This window comes from Pan troglodytes, chromosome 5 (assembly GCF_028858775.2).
Source record: "Pan troglodytes isolate AG18354 chromosome 5, NHGRI_mPanTro3-v2.0_pri, whole genome shotgun sequence".
NCBI lineage: Eukaryota > Metazoa > Chordata > Mammalia > Primates > Hominidae > Pan > Pan troglodytes.
In genome coordinates, this window is record NC_072403.2 from 82,085,546 (window position 1) to 82,109,261 (window position 23,716).

Consider the following 23,716-nt stretch of genomic DNA (forward strand, 5'->3'; position numbering starts at 1 on the left):
ACTCAGAAGGGAAGTATATGCTGGGTTTATAAATTTGGCTGTGTAAATATTACCTAAGCCACAAAGGTAAATAAGAGTGCTGGGGAGAAAGTGTTGAGTCACAAAGAAGAAAATCCTGAGGAAATCCAACCTCTAACAGATGAGGGAAGAAGAAGTCACAGAGATAGGAAGAAACCAGGAGAGTAAGCTATCATACAAGCCAAGAGAGTGACAAGTGTAGCAAGAAGGTCAATTACTGAAGAGTCCATTAGAGTAAGCAGCAAAGATATTATTATTAACATTAGAGGGCCACATCAGTGGACTGATCGGGGCCAGTGTCAAATACATATGTGTTTAGGAGTAAACAGGAGTTACATAAGTGGTGTCAAATAAAAAATTGCACCTGACAAAGTTAAACAGGCAAGGAAGACATTATTCAAGTCTATTGCAATAGGAGAGAGAAGGCAGACTTAGTCTGAGCTCAATTCCACTGAAACAAAGTTCAGGAGAGTTTTTAAGTATTGAATGTAAGAAAGAGAACACACTTCCTTGTGTTTACTAATTGGCTTTACCCAAAGGAAGAGTAAACTTTCTCATATCTTTGTGACAGGAAGAAGGTTTACAACTTGGCACAAGGCTGAAGTTAGGCTCCTACCCTCCCACAGAGCCTGGAAGATAGTGGCACTATCTTCTCCATGATTACATTTTAAAGGGATGGCTCCCAGGTCCTTGAGAAAGACGTTCCCAGATTGTAAAACTAACAGGAGGCTTTTAGAAAGATTTACATCTCAAAGGGATAGTGAAAGAACTTACAAATACAGATTTTCTAAAGCGATTGATCTAGAAAAAGAGAGGCCAGGGTATGGAATTAGGAACAAGCCTGTCCAAAGTTGATTCCAGCTGAGGGAAACATTAAGGCTGTCTTGGTCAGTGGATGCAAAAAGCACTAACTACCCTTTTGAGAAAATTGTCCAGAAATGGGAGGAAAGAGAGTAACTTAAGGGAAATGTGTGCTGGGGAACTGTATGCTCTTTGTGTGTTAAGTTTAAAGAAGGTAGAATAGGTAGGTAGTCAGAGAGAGAAAGAGAAGTGTTAAAGAAATTGGCCAATTTTAGCTACATTTTACTTAACTTTACCAAATTGGCCAATTTCACCTGATAGCAATAGGTAACATTAATAAGGAAAATCTCCTAAGAAGGCAGAGGGCATGGGAATCAGAGGATTTATAGAGGAAACAGCCATGATAAGAGATGAGACAGCTCATTAACTACACCCAGATGTGCATGCACATGGGTTGGTACATTCATTGGCAGGAATTAGAAGTGGTGACTGAAGCCTGGTGCAGTGGCTTATGCCTGCAATCCCAGCTCTTAGGGAGGCAGCGGCAGGAGGACAGCTTGAGCCCAGGAGTTCAAGACCTGCCTGGGCAATATAGTGAGACACATTCTCCTCAAAAAGGAAAAAAATAAAATAAAAAAAGTGGTGCCTGAGAACTTGCATTTTTTTCAGTGTAGTTACAGGCAAGGTCACTTGCCCAAGGACTGTAGAGTCTAATGCAGTGGTCTGAGAACAATAAAGAAGACTTGAGAGTAGGGAGAGCAGATCAGAGATGCTCAGATACATGGAGAGGCCAGTTGAAGTGGCCAGATGTGGATTTGGAGTAGTGAGTATTTATCCCCAGAGGTGTGATGTTTCTCCAGAAGCAATCTCCTTAAGAAGTCACAAAGAAGATGCATGGGGTGTCCAAAGCTGGAATTATTTAGAAGAATATTTAACAGGAATATTTAACAACAGGCGAGAGAGACAAAGATGTCTGCACAAATGACCTAGTATCCATAAAAAGCGGTTACAGAACTATTATCTGACTGCTTATACTGTTACAGATTGAATGTGTTAAAAATTCGTGGATTTTTCTTTTGTATTTTAAATTGTTTTTCACCCCTAGGGAAATGATGAACATGAAGCTGGAGGCCTGAAAGGAGACAAGGTAATCAGATTTTTTTTTTTTTTTAGATGGAGTCTTGCTCTGTTGCCCAGGCTGGAGTGCAGTGGCACAATCTCGGCTCACTATAACCTCCACCTCCCAGGTTCAAGTGATTCTCCTGCCTCAGCCTCCCAAGTAGCTGGGATTACAGGCACGTGCCACCACTCCTGGCTAATTTTTGTATTTTTAGTAGAGACAGAGTTTCACCATGTTGGCCAGGCTGGTCTTGGACTCCTGACCTCAGGTGATCCACCTGCCTCAGCCTCCCAAAGTTATGGGATTACAGGCTTGAGCCACTGCACCCGGCAGTAATCAGATTTTCAAAGTGAATAGAAGGGCCCAGTATTTTATACGGACTTACACATTCCCATGTAGGGGGCAGCCCCCTGGCAGCAGTTGGGTTGCATCTCTGGGAGGGTGTCCAGCCTGCAGTGGGCAGGGGCCTCCGCCTGCCTCCTGACCAGGCAGCAGGATTCGAATCTGCTTCAGGGTCCAGCAAGGACTGCTGAGTAGCAGTTGGCTATAAGAAAGAGAACATATCAAGGGGAAATTACTGTAATAAGATAAATGAAATCAGGACACAAGACTTGTTTTGTAATTAAATGTGAATCTGTGTAGGTGGCAAAAACAATCTGAAGACCCCTTTGGCAAAATGCCTCAAGCCCAGGCTCACTATTTTGTGTTTTCCTAATTACCAAAACATAAGCTGCCCTGGCAGCCATTTTTGGTGGGGTTTTATACTGTCCAGTAGTGGTTTAACCAAATAATTATTTCAAAATAGTTTTAAAATTAAGACACTGATAAATTTCCGTTGCATTCCCCTTGTCATTCGCAGGTTTAATTATCATAGCTGTAAAGATGACAGATTCACTTCCCCATTCAATAAGATGTTTCACTCCTGTTTGATTCTGAAATTGTAATGACCTTGGATTCCATATGAATGTGCCATTGCCAGAAAAAAAATGCACATTAAATCTACAGGCAGAGATGAGTAGTTTGAAAATACTCTGAGGGAATGTGGCCTGTGAGTGCTACTTTCATTCATTCACCTGTAAAATTTCTCTAGATTGAGGGCAGGGGATTTTGACATGAATCCAAGAAAATATGACTTCTGTGTCTTATAAATCAGTGCAACCAATCCATTCGAAAAGTCGTACACCCATCACCAGAAGTTACTGCTAAAAGATAGTCTCACCAGAAACTAGGAGCTTCTTATAGATTGATGATTGAAAATGAAATTTTCTGCTAAATAAATAAATAAAGGCTTGACATTCTGAAAAAGACATCCAAAAATTGATTATACAGCAATGATAAGTCATTTGTGTGAGTTAGATTTTATTGCTAGTACATTAACATTATTTCCTGTAACCTAATAGCTAACAGAAACCATACGCCACCATAACCAACGCATTACATTTTAAGCAATGACTTCTGGACATATGCAGGCTAAGGGGAAAAAAAAGGAAAAGAAAGCCACAAAGCTTGTCACATAGGACAGCTGAGCAAAGAAGAGTGTTGTGACTTTTAAAGTATTTAAATGATGATTCATTTCTTGAAACAAAACAGCTGGCTTCTGTTTTGCTGTGTTCATTAGGAAACATATGTTACTTAGACATTCTTAAGACCTCACTGATGAGAAATTTGATTCTGTAAAACAGGTGTGTTTCAAACTCTAAGGACCTTTTCTATTGCTCAAAATCTTTTCTAATTGCTTCAGAATCTTAAGTAGAATTAGGAAAAGCCAGTGGCATAACTGTTCCCTCCTCTCACTCAAATAAATAACATAGAAGAGTCTACAGGGAACTTGATGCAGTACATGATATAAAGAGACACATAAAAAAACTTTTAAAAAGCATGACTAACAGGAAATTGCCAATAAACAATGCATAAAATAAACAAAAATTACAGGTGGTAGCTCGCACCTGTAATCACAGCACTTTGGGAGGCCAAGGCAGGAAGACCTTTGAGCCCAGAATTTAGACCAGCCTGGACAATATAGTGATACCCCATCCCTACAAAAATTAAAAATATTAGCTGGGCATGCTGGCAAACACCTGTGGTCCCAGCTTCCCAGGGAGGCTGAGGCAAGAGGATCACTTGGAGCCAGGAGGTAGAGGCTGCAGTCAGCTATAATCACACCACTGCACTCCAACCTGAGCCACAGAGCAAGACCTTGTCTCAAAACAACCAACCAAACACAAACATGAGGATAGCAGTTGCTGGAAGAGTGAAATCAACTCTACCTATGCAAGTCTACTTAGTATCTCTTCTGAATCAATACATTAGTTTTTTAAATTATAATGTAATTTAATGTAATGTAAGTCACCACAGTGAAAATGTAAAGCTCCATCAAGCTGTTCTCACAGATCTCTGTTGCACCTGTGGCGAACCCCAGTGCTTCTGAATCCTGGCTGCACATTGGAATCACGTGGAAAGCTCTGACAAAATACCCACACTCAGGCTCCATCCACAGAGACTCCGATTTGGGGTAGGGGTCTTATCTCTATTTAGAAGTGTTTCAGATGACTCTAATACACAACCAGGGCTAAGAACCACTGAGTAATAGGAAGAGCATGAGCTTTGGGACAAAAAGTTGATTGTGGCATTAACAGCTAGGTCACCTTGGGAAGGCCACTTCATTTCTCTAAGCATGCATTTCCTCATTCACACCATGGGCAGAATTGTATCTACACAAAGAGTTGATAGAAGGATTAAAATTAAATAAGAGGAAGTTACTCAAAAGCACAATAACTAAAACACATATAAAGCCCTCACTAAAGATTTGTTCTTTTCTATTCACCCATCTCAATCTTTCCTTCCTCTCATGAGGTCTCATTTAGCACTTTTGAGGATTAATTGTTGTTCTCATTCTTAGCACCTGGTCTTGCTCATCTTTGTATCTCCCACCATAATTTTGACAAAGAAGGGACTCAGTTTGTGCTGTAGAATAAAATATTTAACCAGAAGAATAATTAAACACATAAGTGATTCACCATTCCTTTATAATATGCTACTTCTCAATGCACTGACCAGCAAAATAGAATTACTAAAAGAGCCAACCCTTTGGAACCCGACACTACAATGAAGCACCAGGAGAAGCACAAATAGCACTGGAATATACACACCAATCACCCCTGGTTTAGCAGCCACATCCTGTATCAAGAACACTACGATACAGGGAGAACCACGACTTGCAGTAAATGGCCATGGAGACCATCCACATGAGCAGTCTACCAGTGTGGAAATGAATGATCCCTGCTCTGTGGCTTGACTGAGACTGACAGGATGTGGTGAAGGGATAATGTACTTGCAAGTTACTTGAGGAGAACTGCTGCTTTATAGAGACAGTAGAACAAAATATCAGAATATCTTAGCACTCCTGAGAAAATAGCAGGTGTCTTGTGAGGAAGACTGTCAGGGAAAAGGTGGAGTCACTACAGCACCAAGCTAATAGCATCGAAAGTGTCAAACTGGAGGAGAGTCTTTCCTAATGCAAAGTAACTTCATCATTTGTGTTTCAACTCATCTCTACAGTGATAAATCACTGAACATTCAATTTAAATAAAAAATACAAACCCATATGTGTCTAAGGTTCAGGTAGAAAATGCTTTTGCTTGCAGAATTTTATGAGGAAAGAGGTCTCTAAGATTTCCTTCCAGCCCAATGTCATCCAACGACTATGTGGAAAGATGAACTGCAACCCCTTTTTTGTCCTGCCCCTGTTTACCTGTAGAGCAGCTATGAATATACTTACTTTTATTTCACCATGTACATTCTCCTCCCCTTCCCCTTTGATATTGGCAGATTTGATTTTTACAAGCAATTGCTAGACTCCTTCTCAGCTTTCTACTTTTATTTTATTAGGCAAGTCTAACTAGTAGGCATATTTTTCCTTCACACCTATACAACGGAGACTGTAGCACCTACCAGATGGGTAACACGAAAGTCACTCTGTACACCCTAATGCCTATACAAGGCTAATTGTTTATTTTCTCTATCAAACCAACAACAATTTGTTCCTAAATGTATCCCCCAACTTCTCCCTTGCCTTACCTTGAATATAATTCACTATGTCTAGGAAAAAAATGGCTTCTCTTATAATGTGGTAAGAATAAGACTGATGATACACAGGATGTTTAGATACTACCATAGAAAAAAACAATACTTATGTAGCTTCCTCTGAATTAGGAAAAAGCCTGTATCCAGCACACTAAACTTTAAATTTGATGGATACTGCTTCAAAAGGCATACTGAATATTTAAATTAAGAATGTGAGTGAATTCAGAGAAAAAATAAGCTACGTATATATAGGTGGTATGTAGACATAGCAAATATTACACAGTTGGGATGCGGATGACTGAACTTTGGGAAACACTGCTGTAGAATATTTGTACTGACAGGTCTGCAAGTTGGCTTCTTATCCATTTGGTTCCTTGGCTCTCCAACAGGGCCTTACTATTACTAGCTGAAAGCCTAATGGTATAAAAAATTAGTACTGAGGTGAGTCATAAAAGCAAACACTTCTTTCCTAGTATCAACTCTCACAGCACAAAATACTTCTATGACCAAATACATGAATTTTTCACACACAGCAAGCAAGCAATCAGTTTTGCAACAGACACCAGCTGATTGTCTTCTAATTCCATTCAATTCTGACACTGTTTACCTGGTGGTAGCAACAGATCCCCAGATTGAGGGCTCAATCCCACAATACTGCCTTCCACTTCATATGCCAATCGAAAGCCCCGTGTTGTTTTATCTGTGCTTTTGACCAACTGGCTGTAAATCGGGGTCCTTATGACCCCGTCCGTGGCACTAATTTGCTGGAATGGCTCACAGAACTCAGGGAGATATTTACTTACGCTCACCAGTTTATTGTAAAGGATGTTACAAAGTTTACAGATGAAGAACTGCGTAAGGCAAGGTACGTGGGAAGGGGTGCCAAGGTTCCAAGCTTCCATGCCCTCCCTGGTCATGCCACCCTCCAGGAACCTCTAAACTTCAGCTCTACAGAAGCTCTCTGAACCCAGTCCTTGTGGTTTTTATGGAAGTTTCATTATGTAGGCGTGATTGATTAAATCATTTGTCATTGGGACCAAGTTAACCTTCAGTCTCTCTCCCCTCCCCAGAGGTTGCAGGTGAGGCTGAAAAGACTGTAATCAAGCCTTGGTCCTTCTGGTGACCAGCCCAATCCTGAAGCAACCTAGGGGCTGCCAGCTACCAGTCAGCTCATTAACATACAAAAAGACACTTATTGCTTTGGGGATTCCAAGGATTCTACGAGTTGTATGCCAGGAAACTGGGACGAAGACCAAATATGTATTTTACAATATTGTTATCAAGCAGATGGGCTCACTGCCCACTGTGCACCGAAGCCAATAACTATGGCACCAGCTTTTCATAAAAGAAAGATTGTATTGCAAAATCAGTCAGCAAAGAGACAGGAATTGGGCTTAAATTGGCCTCCTGGATTTGGGGATTGGGGCAAGTTTTAAGGGATCAGAGGGCAAGGGACGGGATTTAGGGATGTTAGTTTGGCAGAATCTGATTGGACAGCTTCAAATTTGACCATTTATGGTAAGGTATGTTGAGGCAGATTTTTGCCCTGGATATTCCAGGCTAATGGACTTCCATGCTTCTGAAAGAGTTCAGGTTCTGGTCATGTCCCGGTCTTCTTGGTTCCACCCAAGGGGAGGAATTGTTGGTTCCAGCTGTTGTTACAAGTCAAAGCTTTTTCTGTTATGTGTGCCTAGGCTGCATGACTTGCAGTTTTGGGCTCTGTTATACCTTAAAGGTAACTTGACATTTTGTTATCAACAGAGTAGGCCCTGTTTGGGCTGGTTCCACAGTTATACTATCACATGAGGTTTTAAAATTTTAGTAAAATTAAGATTAAATTTAACAAAACATATTCCATAAATCTAGAAGACTAATTAATACAAACATGATCTTGTCTATCCATTGCAGAAAATCACAAGACATGGATTAGGATATACATATAAAAATTAGCCGAAGATTTTAGGGCTGTAGTAAATTTATACTTGAAGCACTTTTTGGTAGCTGTTTGAGGCTTCAAAATGAACAATTAGGCACATCCACAGGGGTCAGGATTAGAGATATTCACTGCAGCCTTGTTTATAACAGAGAAAAGCTGATTACAACCAAAGTGCCCGTCAGTGGGGCTGAGATAAACGCTGGTTTATTAACATGTTAGAATGCTACTCATCTGTTATAATGAATGAATGAGATCATATGTATCAATAGAGATGGATATTAAAAACAATGCTGAGTGGAAAAAACAAGTCATAGTATGTTATTTATGAGATAAAGCTATTTATGGAATTTGTTTCAAATATTCAATAATATATTGTTTATGATTCCACATATGCAGTAAAAGTACAATAATATAAACTGAAAATATAAATACTAAATTCTTGAGAGTGGCTCCCTCTGGGTGGAAATAGGAAATATAGGGGATTTCTTCTTTGTAAATTTTTAAATTTCTTTCATTTTGGGTACCTGGTACATGAAGGCTTGGTGTATTCTACTTTATTATGTTTTCTGTATTTATTCTTTTGAAGTAAAAAAATAGGCTAGGTAGGCAAAAATGGTATATGCTCAGAAATGTAATGGTGAACATCATTTTGCAAAAATGCTCTTGAGGTTAGGGAAAAAAAATCGGCATTACATATCTTCTAGAGACTATGTTTAATTTAAGAATTGTGTAGGTATTCAGAGATCTTGGTAAACACCAAAAGGATGCACAATGCTGAGACTCCTCTGAAGTCTCATTAGTGATATAACTCCTTTCTTTAAGTATTACTTCTCAAATTATATTTTCCAAAAACACTCTTTATATGTCACATACAGATCTCTCTTCAAGGTTTTTGACCAGAACCTCTTAGACATTTCTAAGCTACTGCTGTCACCACATCTACAAGAATGCCTTATTTGCCCACAGCCAATCATCTAAGTAGCATTATAAACCCTGGAAACAGCTGAGAGACTCATTTTGCTTCATATAACTACTGACTCTGCCCACCTAAACAAAGAAAAAAGTGCCTGAAATAAAATGAGTCTGGATTATTGTGCCAGTTAAACAGTCTGGTGTCTTTGAGATCACACACAAAAAAATTGGTTTTGGCACACCAGAACAAAATTATAATTTTTCTCTTCTAGATATTCTTTCCTGGAAAAATAATTAACTTTGTTTCACATTACATTTAAGTATCATAATGAAATATATGGATTTCTAAAAGACATAAAGCCATTGTGAAGTACTGGCAAACACATTATCATAAAAATAGCCTAAGTAGATTCAGAACTTTGCATTGTCTGTTGGATGCTAATAGATAAATTGTATAGTTAGCAGGAGAGCAAGCAATCATTCTGTATCTGACAGTCACAATAATGCTTCTCTAACCATCTGCAAAATCTCTCTTCTGCTTTGTCTTGAAAGGGTGAAACTGGACTACCAGGATTTCCAGGGTCTGTTGGCCCTAAAGGACAAAAAGGAGAACCTGTAAGTATTTTAGCTTTGAGGACAGAGGAAGAATATCTAAAAAACTGGATTAAAAATACGTTTCCAAATCAGCCCCAATTCCACGTGCCTTGGTTGATCCTGTCATGGGAAACAACAGATCAGATCTTCAAGCAAGTACTAGCTACGCTATGCACTAAGTCTCTTACATGTATTTACACACTTAATCCATAAAAAGTTTCCATAAGGTCATCTATTGTCACCTGCATACTTCAAATGATGAAAGTAAGGCATAAAGAGGTTAAAAAACTTTGCCCAAAGTCACACAGTACTAAGCATTGGAGCTGTGAATCACACCTAGGTGAGTTGATTCTAGAACCTAAAGTTTAAAATCACAAAGCTCCTCTGGTATAACTAAACACTGCAGCTAAAATAATAAAATCAATGTATCAGAAGACTAGTACAAATTTATCCAAAAGCAATTGGAAACAATCTTTCTGCTCAAACAACTGTTCTCACTGTACCTTCTGAAGTTATTTTTCTTTCTTGATTTTTGTATGATCAAAGTGGCTTCCCAACCCCTTTTTGGTATTACTGTGGCCAGTTTCTTTCAAAATGTAGTTCTTTTTGTGGGGAAAAAGAGAAAAACCCTACAGTATCATTTATATTCAAATAGGACCACCTAAAGTGATTAGAGAAATCATAGGTACAAAAAATGACTTGTTTTAATGCTTCTTTTAAAAAAGCAGTTTTCAAGAATCAGTGAGAATCAGGCTTAACAAATGTTTCATCTTTGTTTAAAGAAAAGTAATACATCTTATTAAACCACTCTACCCCTTTCTTTACGAGAGTGAATAAAGGATATTGGTTTATCAGGGGATAAAACATGAAGAGGTCACTAAATTGCCTGCGTGACAAACAGGAACATTATTTAAAGTATTCAGTGTTACAAAGCCAAATTTTCCCTATGCTTCAGCTTTAAAAAATTAACAATGACAGTAATTTTTGCAGCTTTAGAATCAGTCTGTGGCCTATGTACCCCAGTTCTTCTACCTTCGGGAGTCGTGCTTGCCCTTAGTATTCAGTTCAAGCCTTCTTATACAACTACAGGATTTGGCAGTCTTTAATGAGGTTCTCCAATTGAGTGTTTGCAATAATGTCTGGAAAATCTCATGTCTCAGAAATCCAGCCTGGTGCATGCCCCTGGTACCTGCCAGCTCTCTAGGTGCTCCACACTTGGAGGTTCCTCTTACCATCTCTTAACGGCTTCTCTAGGTCTCCACTGTCTTCCCTCCAAACCTGAACACTGACACCAACCTTCTCTTAATTTCCACATGATGCATGGAGGACCCTGCAGTAAGATTTATAAAAATTTTACTGGAAAATCAAGGATTTTTAGAGCAGAAAGGAGAAACTTTCAGTGAGTTAGAGTGGTGCTTCTCAAATGTGAACATGCACTTGAATCCCACTGATTCTAAGTCAGTAGGTTTGGAAGCAGGACCAGAGAGTCTGTGTTTCTCATAAGCTCTCAGTAATGCTGGTGTTATTGGTCCATGGACCACACTTTAAGCAGCAAGGGTTGAAGGAGTTCATAGTTCCTAGGAGTCATAGGCCTTTTCCTCCTGCAGGGATTTCCTCTGGCTTTCTTTCCTACCACTAACTTTCAAGGGCAGTCCATGTATCTCATGAGGACTGCCTTTAGCCCTGTTTTCCTTAAATAGAGCTTCTTTTCCTCCTAACTCTTCTCCATACCAGGTCCCTATTCATCCCTTAATTATCCCACCACCCCATACATCTTTACTTGCCACCTTCCTCTACCCCTACATTAAAACAACGCAAATTTTACATTATTACGGAGAGCAGTTTAGCTTTTTATGGTCTCAACCTTTCTCTTCCAGAACAGGATGTAGACTTTACTTTGCATAATAATCAGAAGGCCCAAACAGAAGAGTAGTATTCATTCAAAGGTAAATTCTGAACCACTGATCCTGAATGGTAACTAAAATGGCAAATTTTCCCCCACCATAGGACATTCAGAATATGGTTTGATGTGTAACACATCAGAGCTAAAATATACTTAAGATCACCTAGTTGAACCCCATGATTTTATAGATAAAGAAAGGGGAGCTCTAAAAGATTAAGTGACTTGCCTCAAATAGTAGCCATTGGAGCCAGGACTAAATATCAAGTATCTAGACAACTAGGCTCCCGGTTTTTTCTCTTTTTTTTTTTTCTTTTATAACCAGTTACTTTAGTCAATGTGGCCACTAAACTTTACAGTGGCTGTAAATAAGCAATGACATGAGCAGTGTCATATAAGCAAAAACAAGCAGGGAAATAAGAATATAAATAAAGCCTTGATCTAATATATAGAAATCAACCACTATTAAGATAGTTCATCATGTTGGGTAGATATGGGTATATAGTTGTCCCTTGGTATCTGTGGGGGATGGGTTCCAGGACTCTCAGAGGATACCAAAATCTGAGGATGCTCAAGTCCCTAATATAAAATGGCCTATTTTTATTTGCATATCACCTATGCATTCTCCTGTATACTTCAAATCATTTCCAGATTACTTATAATATATAATACAATGTAAGTGCTATGTAAATAGTTGTTATACTGTATTATTTTTAAATTTGTATAATTTTTATTGCTGTATTATTTTTTATTGTTTTTCTTTTTCAAATATTTTTTATCCACAATTGCTTGAATCCATGGACACAGAACTTACAGATATGGTTAACCTCTTCAAGTCATTTTCATTAAAGTAAAAATAAAAACTAGGAAACTATTTTTAAAATAATGAGTTTGTATATTTAAGCACACAATTAACCAACTGGAAGAATTCAAGTGAATGTCTTTCCCTTCAACGTTTTTATCAATTTCTTGCTGTCATTCCCATTTCACATCCAATTGGATGTGTGTGTGTGATTGTTTTCTATGTGGACTAGGCAATAGGAAGCTTTGGCCTTGGGCAGCATTCCAATTTGTCAGCCACTTGGGATTTTATAAATGATGTTAGAATGATTAACTCATTGTTCATTTGGGAATATAAAGGAGTTTTTAAATTAATTATCGTATATTTCCTTTAAGCGGCAAAGACAGACTGTGTGACACTCTGGGTATTTTTGGAGGTCTGTTTGCAATGGGAATCTGAGTTTGGCCTATAGGGTTTATCCACACCCCGGTTTGGAGAGTTTATTTCTAAGAGCGTTTAATTCTATTTTCTACCCCTTCTCCTTAGGGAGAGCCTTTTACAAAAGGAGAAAAAGGAGATAGAGTAAGTAGATATTTTATCACTACCTTGGGTTTTCTACTTCATTGATTTGTTTCTCTCTGATTTTCTGGTATGTTTACTTTGGAGTCTAATAGATTTGATTAATAAGGTCCATGAGCATTTTACTTTTTCCTCTGTGATTTTTAACTCTTTTATTTTGATAAATAAGAAATTTTAAGCCTTGTTAACTGTTGTCATGCAAGGAGACTTCAACATTGGTTTGAGTTTTCTAATACATGTTTAACCAATTACTAATAGTGATTGGACATGAATGTTATACAAGACATCCATGTAGGATATCAAAAATATAAAATTAAAATAAAAGATACATTTTTTCCCAAAAATTCTGTTAATGGCACAAAGTGGATTTATCAAATATATTAATAAGTCACAGAAAATTTAAAAAGCAAACTTATGATAGCCAGTATCATCCTCTTTTGTATAACCTTAATTTTGTTGTGATTTTTTTCATTAAGCACATATAACTAACCATTAAGCACATATAACTAAAAGTAGAATCACCAACACATATTACCTTAAATTCTACTCTCCCTCATTCTTTCTCTGAAGTTTTAATTCTCTGGGACATGAGATTAGTTGGTGGCAAATTATAACTATGTCAGCTAAGTAAAGAATGCAGTGATTGCTAATGGGACATGATAATTAGTGTCAAAAATGGCATTGGGGGAAAATTATTATAATGAAGAAATCAAGAAAGTATTATTTATTAGTAGTAAGTATTTTGAATCATGTTTTAGAATGAACTCTCCTTGATTTTATTGTGTCTTCCATAATTTCCCTTTTTATTGTATGTTAATTAGTAGAAATTCAATTAAAGTATCAGAGATGTCCATTTCCATCTGAATTTAAGCATTACCCTTATAGTAATTATTTTATTTACAGGGAGAACCTGGGATAATAGGATCACAGGGAGTAAAGGTAATTTCCTGGCATTCTTCAATTTCCTCTCCAACCTTAATGAGATTATGAAAATTAAAGAAACATTGATCTTTCCTTCCCCCCACGTGTTTAGGGTGAACCTGGAGATCCTGGACCCCCTGGTTTAATAGGAAGCCCAGGACTAAAGGTATATAAGAAATAACTAAGATTTCTTGGGAAATAATTTGGGAATTATAGCCATTCTGTGTAAAACATGGTGCTTTGGTGTGCCACTCATTTTCTTCACAAATGCTCTCCAAGACTTTATCCTGTTTCCATGGTGATTTTCCCCACTGGCTGCATTTATTACATGCAGATTAACTGTCTTTTGGTTTTCACAATAGGATTTCTATACTCTTTTTCAGAGCATATTCACAATAGCATCCCTAAAAGCCTTAAGAGTAAACAATGTGAGCTAAATCTATGACCTTGAGCTATATTCTTAAAAGGAACAGAATTCAAGATTCAGTTTCTAAACCAAAATTATGCAATGTTGAGTTGCTTGAGTTTCCCAAGTGGGATTCCACAGGAGTGTCCCAAGAGAGCAGCTTTTGGAAGATGCAGGAGAAATTAATGTGGTGTACTCCCAGACAATGGGTAGGGCAAGTTACCCAGTTATCACCTGCTGGTGAGAACACATAAATTAAAAGTATCTGGAAACTATCTTGGTAATCCCAAAGCACATTTCAGTATTATACAGATAAAGTGGGAAAGTGGGATGGTGGAAAGTTGGTCTTCCTATACATGAAGATCACACTATTCTTTACAAATACTCAGGTACAATCTATCTTTTTTTTCTTTTTTAGCAAAGCTAAAGTATATACCACCTTTTATTTTAGGGTCAGCAAGGATCTGCAGGCTCCACGGGACCCAGAGGACCGCCAGGAGATGTTGTATGTATAATGTCTTTGATATTTCTGAAATTGAAATTGAGACTAGGACATGTTTTTTAAAAATATCAACGTGAGTTCAAGTAACTGAGTTATCCCTCATTTCCCAAAGACATGGGTCATCTATGCCACTAAAACTGATCATACCTAATGTCAGGAGCTATTGGGAAGACTAGACCCTTCATATAATCATGTGAGGTCCTTTTGAGTATCATTAGCCTAATAAATGGTTTTTGGAGCTCAAGTTAATCAAATTGTCATTTTGGACATGCTTGTCAGTGCTGTACCAGCAGTAGAGGAGATTGAAAATGTCAAAAGAAATAAAGAACACCAAAAGAGAAAGCAAACATTTTCAATATTCACAGTTTTTAGTTCAAGTCTCCATCTAAGGAAGACATTTCCAAAGCTTCTATCATTTTCTAGCAAAAGCCTTCCAAAAAAAGCAAGTCTTTTGGCTAAAAGTATGTCTGGAGGAAGATCGACAGATTGCATTATAACCTAGCTTTAGTGGACTTAAAATACTCAATACACCTTTCTATTCATTATCCGGATCAGCTTTTTATTCCTTGGACAACTTTCTAGCCTTCTGACAACTTGGGAGCTGCGAGCTCTCCATCAGTTCACACTTGAGCAAAATAAGAAAAATCCTTGGCCATAACTCCTTGGAGACTGATCACTATCTGACCATGATTAGAGTTCCCTCCAGGCAACTCTTAGGATCTCTCCTTTTTTCATGCCCTGGGAACAGCCCCTTAACCTCACATTCTATTCTCCATGCTCACCGCTTGAGCCTCTCCTGTCTACTAGTCGGTGCACATATTCTGCTTGGTACTTTGAACACCCAGTTTATAGAGCAAAGCTTTTGATCACTCCCCTTTGCCAAGTAATGGGCCACTGTAGATAAACCTAGTGGACAGATCTTATGAAAAGAGAGAGAGAATCCTGGTGGCACAAGTGGAGCCACAATACTCAAAAACTGAGACTAAGTGATAGTGGCCAGAGCTATAAAAAGAACAAAATCAAAAGGGAAAGAGCCACTGTTTCTAAAACATAGTAAAAACATATTTTTCTAGTTGCCCTAGAGTCCTTTGGAATCATTATGTGATGCTGCCAACCACCATCCTTCCTCGATGGCAATAATATGGGTGAGACATTCGGTTCAATTCGACTTTAGTTTCTTTCCTATGGCATCCAGGTGGCTTCACTTGAAACAACAAACCACGTAGAATCACTAATATTTTTCCAGGTCTTAAAGGCCAAAATCAATCCAACTCCTTCTATTAATAGGTTATATGTTAAAATTCTGTTCTCTTGACAGAGATTCACAGATATACGGAAATGTTATTGTAACAGATGTTCTCATTACTCTTTCCTGTTAACTCTGAGTTTTCTAGGGATTGCCAGGAGAACATGGTATCCCAGGAAAACAAGGCATTAAAGGAGAAAAGGTATAGTTTACATTTTCCTCATTTTATATGTTAAGTAGATAGGAGGAAGAGACAGAGGATCATAAGGGAGATGAAAGGACAGCCCAGGGCTTCTGGGATTGTACAGGTTGTGCACATTAACTACAATGTAAATGGCACCACCTAGAGTTGTGCATTTGGCAGCCCTGGTTCTGGCACAGGAATGCGATGTGACAAAATGAACTGACAGATGAAGATATCAGGAGTCTGAAAGTCAAGCTCAGTTACCAATTCTGGTATAAACCTAAGAAGTCTCTTAATCTTGCAGGATCTGTTTCTTGATATCTACATGGAAACAGTGCATTAACATTGAACCATTATTGGAGAATAACTTAAAGAAAACATAAAGATCGTCTATAGAAATTTATTAATAGATATGCCCCTTTGTGCATACACATGCATATGTTTCATGATACTGCTAACATAACTAACTGCAAAATCTAAATGCACTGAACAGGCATGAATTAGGTACTCAATTAATATTATTGAGTGAGTTGGTGAGTGAGTGAGTGAGTGAATGAATGAAGTTTGACTGGCTATGATGACAACTTAAAACAATGGAAACCACTACCTCCTCACTTCCCACCATGAACCTGAGCATCAAAGTAAGAATCTTACCTTGTTTTCTACAGGGAGATCCGGGTGGGATCATAGGCCCTCCCGGGCTTCCAGGTCCAAAAGGTGAGGCTGGTCCTCCAGGGAAAAGCCTGCCAGGGGAACCAGTAAGTATTAGCCCTTTTGTTAATATTTTTCTTGCAAGTTCATTAATTACTACTTGTGGGTTCCTAGTTTCAGATCACAAGTATGGGAATAAGTTTAGGTCTGCAAAAAAAGGAAAAAAGAACTTAAAACAGAACTACCATTTGACCTAGCAATCCCACTACTGGGTTTCTTTTCCCAAAAGAAAATAAATAGTTCTACAAAAAAGACAGATGTATGTTCATTGCAACTCTATTCATAGTAGCAATGACATGGATTCAACCTACATGCCCATCTACAATAGACTAGATAAAGAAAATGTGATACATATAACCATGGAATACTATGCAGCCATAAAAAGGACAAAATCATGTCCTTTGCAGCAACATGGATATAGCTAGAGGCCATTATCCTAAGCAAATTAATGCAGAAACAGAAAACTAAATACCACATGTCCTCACTTATAAGTGGGAGCTAAACATTGGTTGCACACCAACATAGTAGAGATGGGAGCAAAAGACATGGGGGACTACTGATGGGGGAGAGTTGAAGGGAGGCAAGGTTGAAAAACTGTCAGGCACCATGCTTACTTCCTTGGGTAGTGGGATAATTCACACAATAAACCTGAGCAACATGCAATTTACTCATGTAATAAACCTGTACATATACCCCTGAACCTAAAATAAAAGTCAGGGGAAAAAAGAAATATTCATCTATTCATCTTATTGTTTCTTTTTTTCTTTTCTTTTTTTTTTTTTTTTTTTGAGACAGGGTCTTAATCTGTCACCCAGGCTAGAGTGCAGTGGTACAATTATGGATCACTGCAGCCTCCACCTCCGGGATTCAAGTGATCCTCCCACCCCAGCCTCCTGAGTAGTGGTGACAACAGGCACACACCACCACACCTGGCTAATTTTTATATTTTTTGTATAGATGGAGTTTCACCATGTTGTCCATGCTGGTCTTGAACTCCTGAGCTCAAGTGATCTGCCCATCTCGGCCTCCCAAAGTGCTGGGATTACAGGCATCTTACTCTTTAAATCGGAGATAAAACCTCTTAAAAGTTTGATAAGCAAAGGGCTTTCTTCTGAAGAAAATATACATGCATACAACATTTTGCATATGATTTTGGAAGATTCCTAGGTCCCCTGAATCCTAGGCATGAATTCTGTAGAGATCTATGGATCCCAGTCAGGTACACTGGTTTTAAAACATAAACGTTCCTAAGGCAGTATTGTAAAACAGGAAAACTACCTGAAATTTCTCTTCCAGAGGTTTTGCAGGTATCATCATGGTTTGTCATTTGCAGAAAATGTCTTTATGACCCAGACTATTCCCAGGACATTGAAAACTGGACTGCTGGAAAATCTAAATAACCAATGTTTTTAAAATATGTTTTATGTGCCTTTGTTTTTCATCTCCTTTGAACTTTTTATGTATTAAATAATGATAATATTTCTCAATATCAGGTGCCTCATTTTATAAATAAAAATATTTTATATTTTAAAGCAACTATACAAAATCTAAAACATATTGAAATTTTTACTCCCCGTTCCTTATTCTTTTATAGAAAAAGATTTATTCAAGCAAGATGAAGAGTGATGAAACATATTTTAGTTATAACTTCTAATGTGTTTATAACTTTTCTGGAAGAAGATATGTATTCATATTTTTTTTCTTTTAGGGATTAGATGGAAATCCTGGAGCACCTGGTCCACGTGGGCCAAAGGTATACAAATATTATAGTTAATTTTTAAGGAATGAATAATTAACAAAATATAGCAGAAAAAATGTATGTCTCTTGAGACTTGCAGTAACAGAAGCCTTTCATTTCACAGGGTGAAAGAGGACTTCCAGGTGTTCACGGTTCCCCAGGGGACATAGGCCCACCAGGGATAGGAATTCCTGGCAGAACAGTAAGTGAAATTCATTCGAGTCCTTGTTGATTCCAATACTGTGAAACAAAATCCAGTGTCAAATTTTAACAAGGAGAAAAGAATAGAAAGGTCAGAGACGGAAATACAAATAAACACTATCCAGAGATGACTGATCAGCATTGAGGTTGTATCACTTAAGCACAGAGACAGTACCCACTGTTTGTTTATTAACTTACAGATGCTGGTCACACATACACTAAGTTTGGATTAGAAGCAGTCATTTAACCCTTATACCTCTATTCTATATATTAAAAGGCACAAATACATGTTTGTAAGATAGTAAGAATGCCTAATATTAGGCCAATATATATTACAGCTTGTTTTTAATTAAGTTAAAACAAGAAATTAATATTTAAACTGGATGGAGTATGCATAAGTGAAATGACACCAAAAAGGTCTGAGTAACGTCTTCAGAGTGAAGAGATGGTGTTTTCAATGGTAAAAATAAATAATGGGAAGTTTTTAAAGTATTTAAACTATAAGGACAGAGCCTAGAACAGCCCCTATTAATAATGACCACTATATCCACACTTGTAGATCAAATAATAGTAAATGTACAATTTGTATTTACTATGGAAAGACATAAAACGTTTTTGAACAAGAAAAGTGGAAATAAATGGTTATTCTAATGACATTAATTTAGAAAATTGGTCTGTGTGGTGTAATACAAAAACAAAGTAACTTTTTTCATATTATGCTCTTAACATTCAACATAAATACAATTCTGACACCAGCTGTGTGGGGTTTTTTTTCCCCTACTCATCAATTCCCCAATGGACATCAACTGAATGTTCTATTAGTCAATCCATGTCTGGATTAAGAGTCAGATCCCACAGGTTAAGGGCTCAGTCCCACAAAACTGACCCCTACTTCAGAGGCCAACTGCATATCTGGACCTTCATGACTTCTGTCCAACCAGCTATAAATTGGGAGCTTCCATGACCCCCACCTCAGGTTCTATAGTTTGCTAGAGTGGTCCACAGAATCAAGTAACGCTTTCTTACATTTACTGGTTTATGATATCAGTAAAGGATATGATAAACGATACAGTTGAACAGTCAGAAGAAGAGATACAAAGGGAGAGGTCTGGAAGGGTCCCTGAGTGTAGGAGCTTTGGTCCCCAGGGAGTTGGGGTGTGTCACTCTCCTGGCACATGGGTGTTTTCGCCAGCCTGGAAGCTCTCTAAACTCCATATTTTGGGATTTTATGGAGGCTTCATCATGTCAGCAAGATTGACAATTAACTATATTTCCAGCCCCTCTCCCTTCTTCAGAGAACGCGGGGTGGGCTGAAAGGCCAAGCTTCTAACTGTGGCTTGGTCTTTCTGGTGATCAGCTCCTATCCAGGAGCCCACCGAGAGTCACCTCATTGGAACAAAAGACTCTCCTATCACCCAAGAAACCCAAGGGATTAGGAGCTCTGTGTCAGGAACCAGGGTCAAAAAACAAGTATTAGAACAGGACTTTATGTTAGCAGCCTATTGTTAAGGAATTTACAAGGGTTTTAGGAGCTCTGTGCCAGGAACTGGGGGCAGAGAACACATATTATTTTATCACAATATCACATCCTTATATTGAAGTTATCATGAAAAGTTAAAAGAAAGCATAAGCAGTGAAGGGTTATGTTGTGAATGAGGGTTGTCTGATTTGCCAGGGCAAGAATGTAAAAGACCATTGGAGATGGAAATTAAACCAAGTAAAAACTTGTATCAGAAAATTATTAGAGGCTGGGCCTGGTGGCTCACACCTGTAATCCCAGCACTTTGGGAGGCCAAGGCAGGTGGATCACTTGAGGTCAGGAGTTTGAGACCAGTCTGACCAACACAGTGAAACCCCATCTCTGCTAAACATACAAAAATTAGCCAAATATGGTGGTGGGCGCTTGTAATCCCAGCTACTCTCTGAGGCAGGAGAATCGCTTGAACCCGGGAGGCGGAGGTTGCAGTGAGCTGAGATTGCACCACTGCACTTCAGCCTGGGTGACAGAGTGAGACTCCATCTCAAAAAAAAAAAAAAAAGAAAAGAAAATTATTAGGGAAGTGATGGTGGTTGAGGAAAAAAATCACTCAGGGACACAGGATAAATAGGAAGGGAGGAAAAAGTAGCTTTGGCAAGAGCAGTGATATGAATATTTATTTATTTAAATAAGAAAAGAAAAATCAGTAAGCAGTTACTGAAGTCAACTGCTAAGAAACCAGCTCTTGACTTACTTAGGTTGAAAATTCCTTATGCAGAAGTTCATGGTTACCTAAGAGCGGTACAACTACCATCGTTAAGTTCCCTGATAATCTCCCAGCCTCATTTTATTTATCCGAAATTCTAATTTTCTAAAAGTAGAAAAAAATCACTGATTAGTGTTTTACCTCCTACTCCTGTCACTGAACACTGGTTCTGGTGATTTATTCCAAGAGATAAATGACTCAAAGTTGAAAGCAGAAAAGAAAAGAATCCCCGAGCCAGTTACCCCTGTGGGTGGTCAGTTTCTGACAGGTGGAATTTGGATGCATTCTTTGTGCCCTCATGAATGTGCAGTGACAGATTATGGTAATGATATAGATGTCCCAAGTCCCTGAGCAAAATCATGTTGATGTTTCCAGCAACAGGTATCTGATTAAGTATTCACCTACGACCTGAAAGTCTTGGCCGACTTTGCAGTTTTCCACGTGTGTACGGTGGCAAACCCTGTTGTTCCTCTAAGTAAACTACAATGCTTAGTCTTTTATGTCACTTGGATAATTTATGGACATTCTTGGTGGAATTTTAATAATAAAATCTCATTTGTACTCAGGGCGCCCAAGGACCAGCTGGAGAGCCAGGTATTCAGGTAAGCTATTTAACTAATTTTTTAGCACAGCAAAGCCAGCTTGCTTACTTGGGGGAAATGACTGAAAGACCATCCTCATAAGTAACTGTTTTTATTTCCCTCCTTTTCCAGGGTCCTCGAGGTCTCCCTGGGTTGCCAGGAACTCCAGGGACTCCAGGGAATGATGTAAGGACTTTCTTTATCTACCCTCCCCCATTTTAATCTGCACCTGTGCCACGTGCAAAGATTGAACATGGATACCTCTGTTTTCAGGGAGTTCCAGGGAGAGATGGAAAGCCAGGCCTGCCAGGCCCCCCAGGTGACCCGGTATGTAGACAAACCTTGTCTGATTTATGTATCTTAAATGCACCCAGAAGCCAAACAGCCTACCAAGCAAGTTTTGCTGTCCAAACTAATTAGAATGCTCGGTGACTGCTTGGTGATTTTGTTTATCCCCATTATTTTGTCGAGGGAAAAAAAATTCAGGCTGGATCAGCATTTCTGTGTGTGTGATGAATACTTATTTCCTAAGGGTATAATTCAACTGTACAATTTTGCCCCAGGCTGAGCCTTGGCATATAATGTCTCAATCCCATTGAAAATTGAGATAAAATATATTGCCATGATTTCTATTTTTTCTACTGCTAGTGGCTAAATGAATTTCATTTTTCTAAATGAAATTTTGCAGGTAAGTTGCCTACAATATGGTATAGATCCATTGATTCTGTAGCTTTAAAATGTTGCGATGATTAAATTATGAAAACTGGCTTGAGTAGGCGCTTAGAAAAAGGGTTAGGCACAAATGTGTGTTTCAAAGTTTTATTTTAGGTTAAACCTTGCTTTGAGCAACAGTGAAACCCCTTTAAATAGCCTCAGACTCAGCAGTTATAATTTGAGAGGCCATATGGTACATGACATTGTATTAAGAGTCTTGTATAATAAAATCCAAATCTGGCTTCTCAGTTCTAAGCCTCACAAATCCTTTCTACCTCCCACAGTGTTTGGGCCTTATGTGCCTTTATAAGCTATGCGTGGAGGCATATTTTGGCATTACTTTAACGCCACTGTTGAGTGAATCACTTGTGCATTTTTCTGGGAATCTTGCAAAAATGTTACTTGGGTTTACACAGTGTCTCTCTGAAAGAACATCTCAAGACGTGTGGCCAAAATGTGGCCCAAGTTCCTTCAGTGTTTGTCTTGCCTATCACTTAAGCCAACTGTAGGTTCTTTTGAACTTCCATGAGAAATAAGTTTAAGGCAAACATCTGGTACTTTTCATATTTCTCAACAGCCTGATAGTGTGTTCGCCAGAGGAATGATTTCCTTTTAATAAATAATTTATTTTTATGTATTATTTAAAACCAATGATATACCAGGGACAGCATAAAGGTTGCCATGAAAATATAAAATAGGGATGCACAGTCAAAACTATGATATGTGTGTTTGCACATTCAAGAGAGAAGAATAGTGAACATTTTTCAAAATTTGTTCTGAATTCTATCAGTGCCATGTGCACATTTCTTGATACGAAACATAATGTTAAGCCAGTGATTCTAAAGTGAGACACCAGAAGCTTCATGGCATTTTGAGGAAAAATGTCTATATTATACTGTATGTTTATATTGTATTGTGTTCATATACAAATGCATATATTTGGTTTTATCTTCTTAACCACAGATTGCACTTCCTCTCTTGGGAGACATCGGTGCTTTGCTCAAGGTACTCTATTGCTGTGTAAGAAATTATGTGTTAATTTCCAGGAAAAATTAGAAAGAAAAATATTTAGCAGAAATTGAGTCAATTGCTTAGCTGGAACTAAAATTCAATTTTTAAATGGCAGGACATCTTTAAGATAGGAAAATAAACATGTATCTTATATATCTTGTGCCATTTATCCTAATTCTTTCACTCTCTTCTTCTTTACCAGCCTCTCATTTTGGGTGGGGCAGGGGTGGAGGGCAGCTGGTAGGATAGTTATGAATTGGCTACAGGGAAGGAATTATGTCATTAGCACTCTGGAGTAGATTATTCTCTCCTCTGGAGGAACATCTTTCTCTTAATGGGTGTTGACTCACCCTGGCTCACTACTGTGAAACCTAATCTTTCTCGCTATATCTGGCCTGGTCAGTCCCAAGATGGAAATCAGTGCTGCTCTATAAATAGCCACTTACAAGGCTGAATTTTGATGTCATAGGATTTTACAAAATTCCACAGTCAACAAGTGCCCTAATACCTGTTACTCTGTTCAATAAAAATCAC

The 23,716-nt window shown here is 38.2% G+C and overlaps 1 protein-coding gene across 5 annotated transcripts in view; it reads left to right on the forward strand.

Annotated features, from left to right (window-relative positions):
• COL19A1 (collagen type XIX alpha 1 chain) overlaps positions 1-23,716 on the forward strand; it is a 339,181-nt gene that overhangs the window by 255,828 nt on the left and 59,637 nt on the right. For 4 of the 5 annotated variants that reach the window (XM_001135236.6, XM_063813156.1, XM_016955765.4 and 1 more), the window contains 14 exons: positions 1,925-1,966; positions 9,423-9,485; positions 12,692-12,727; positions 13,628-13,663; positions 13,758-13,811; positions 14,503-14,556; positions 15,948-16,001; positions 16,652-16,741; positions 18,403-18,447; positions 18,557-18,634; positions 21,443-21,478; positions 21,590-21,643; positions 21,731-21,784; positions 23,135-23,176. In XM_001135236.6, the coding sequence (XP_001135236.3) occupies positions 1,925-1,966; positions 9,423-9,485; positions 12,692-12,727; positions 13,628-13,663; positions 13,758-13,811; positions 14,503-14,556; positions 15,948-16,001; positions 16,652-16,741; positions 18,403-18,447; positions 18,557-18,634; positions 21,443-21,478; positions 21,590-21,643; positions 21,731-21,784; positions 23,135-23,176 (738 nt within the window). The remainder of the gene's footprint in view (positions 1-1,924; positions 1,967-9,422; positions 9,486-12,691; positions 12,728-13,627; positions 13,664-13,757; positions 13,812-14,502; positions 14,557-15,947; positions 16,002-16,651; positions 16,742-18,402; positions 18,448-18,556; positions 18,635-21,442; positions 21,479-21,589; positions 21,644-21,730; positions 21,785-23,134; positions 23,177-23,716) is intronic. The other variant, XM_016955766.4, reaches the window with a different exon arrangement.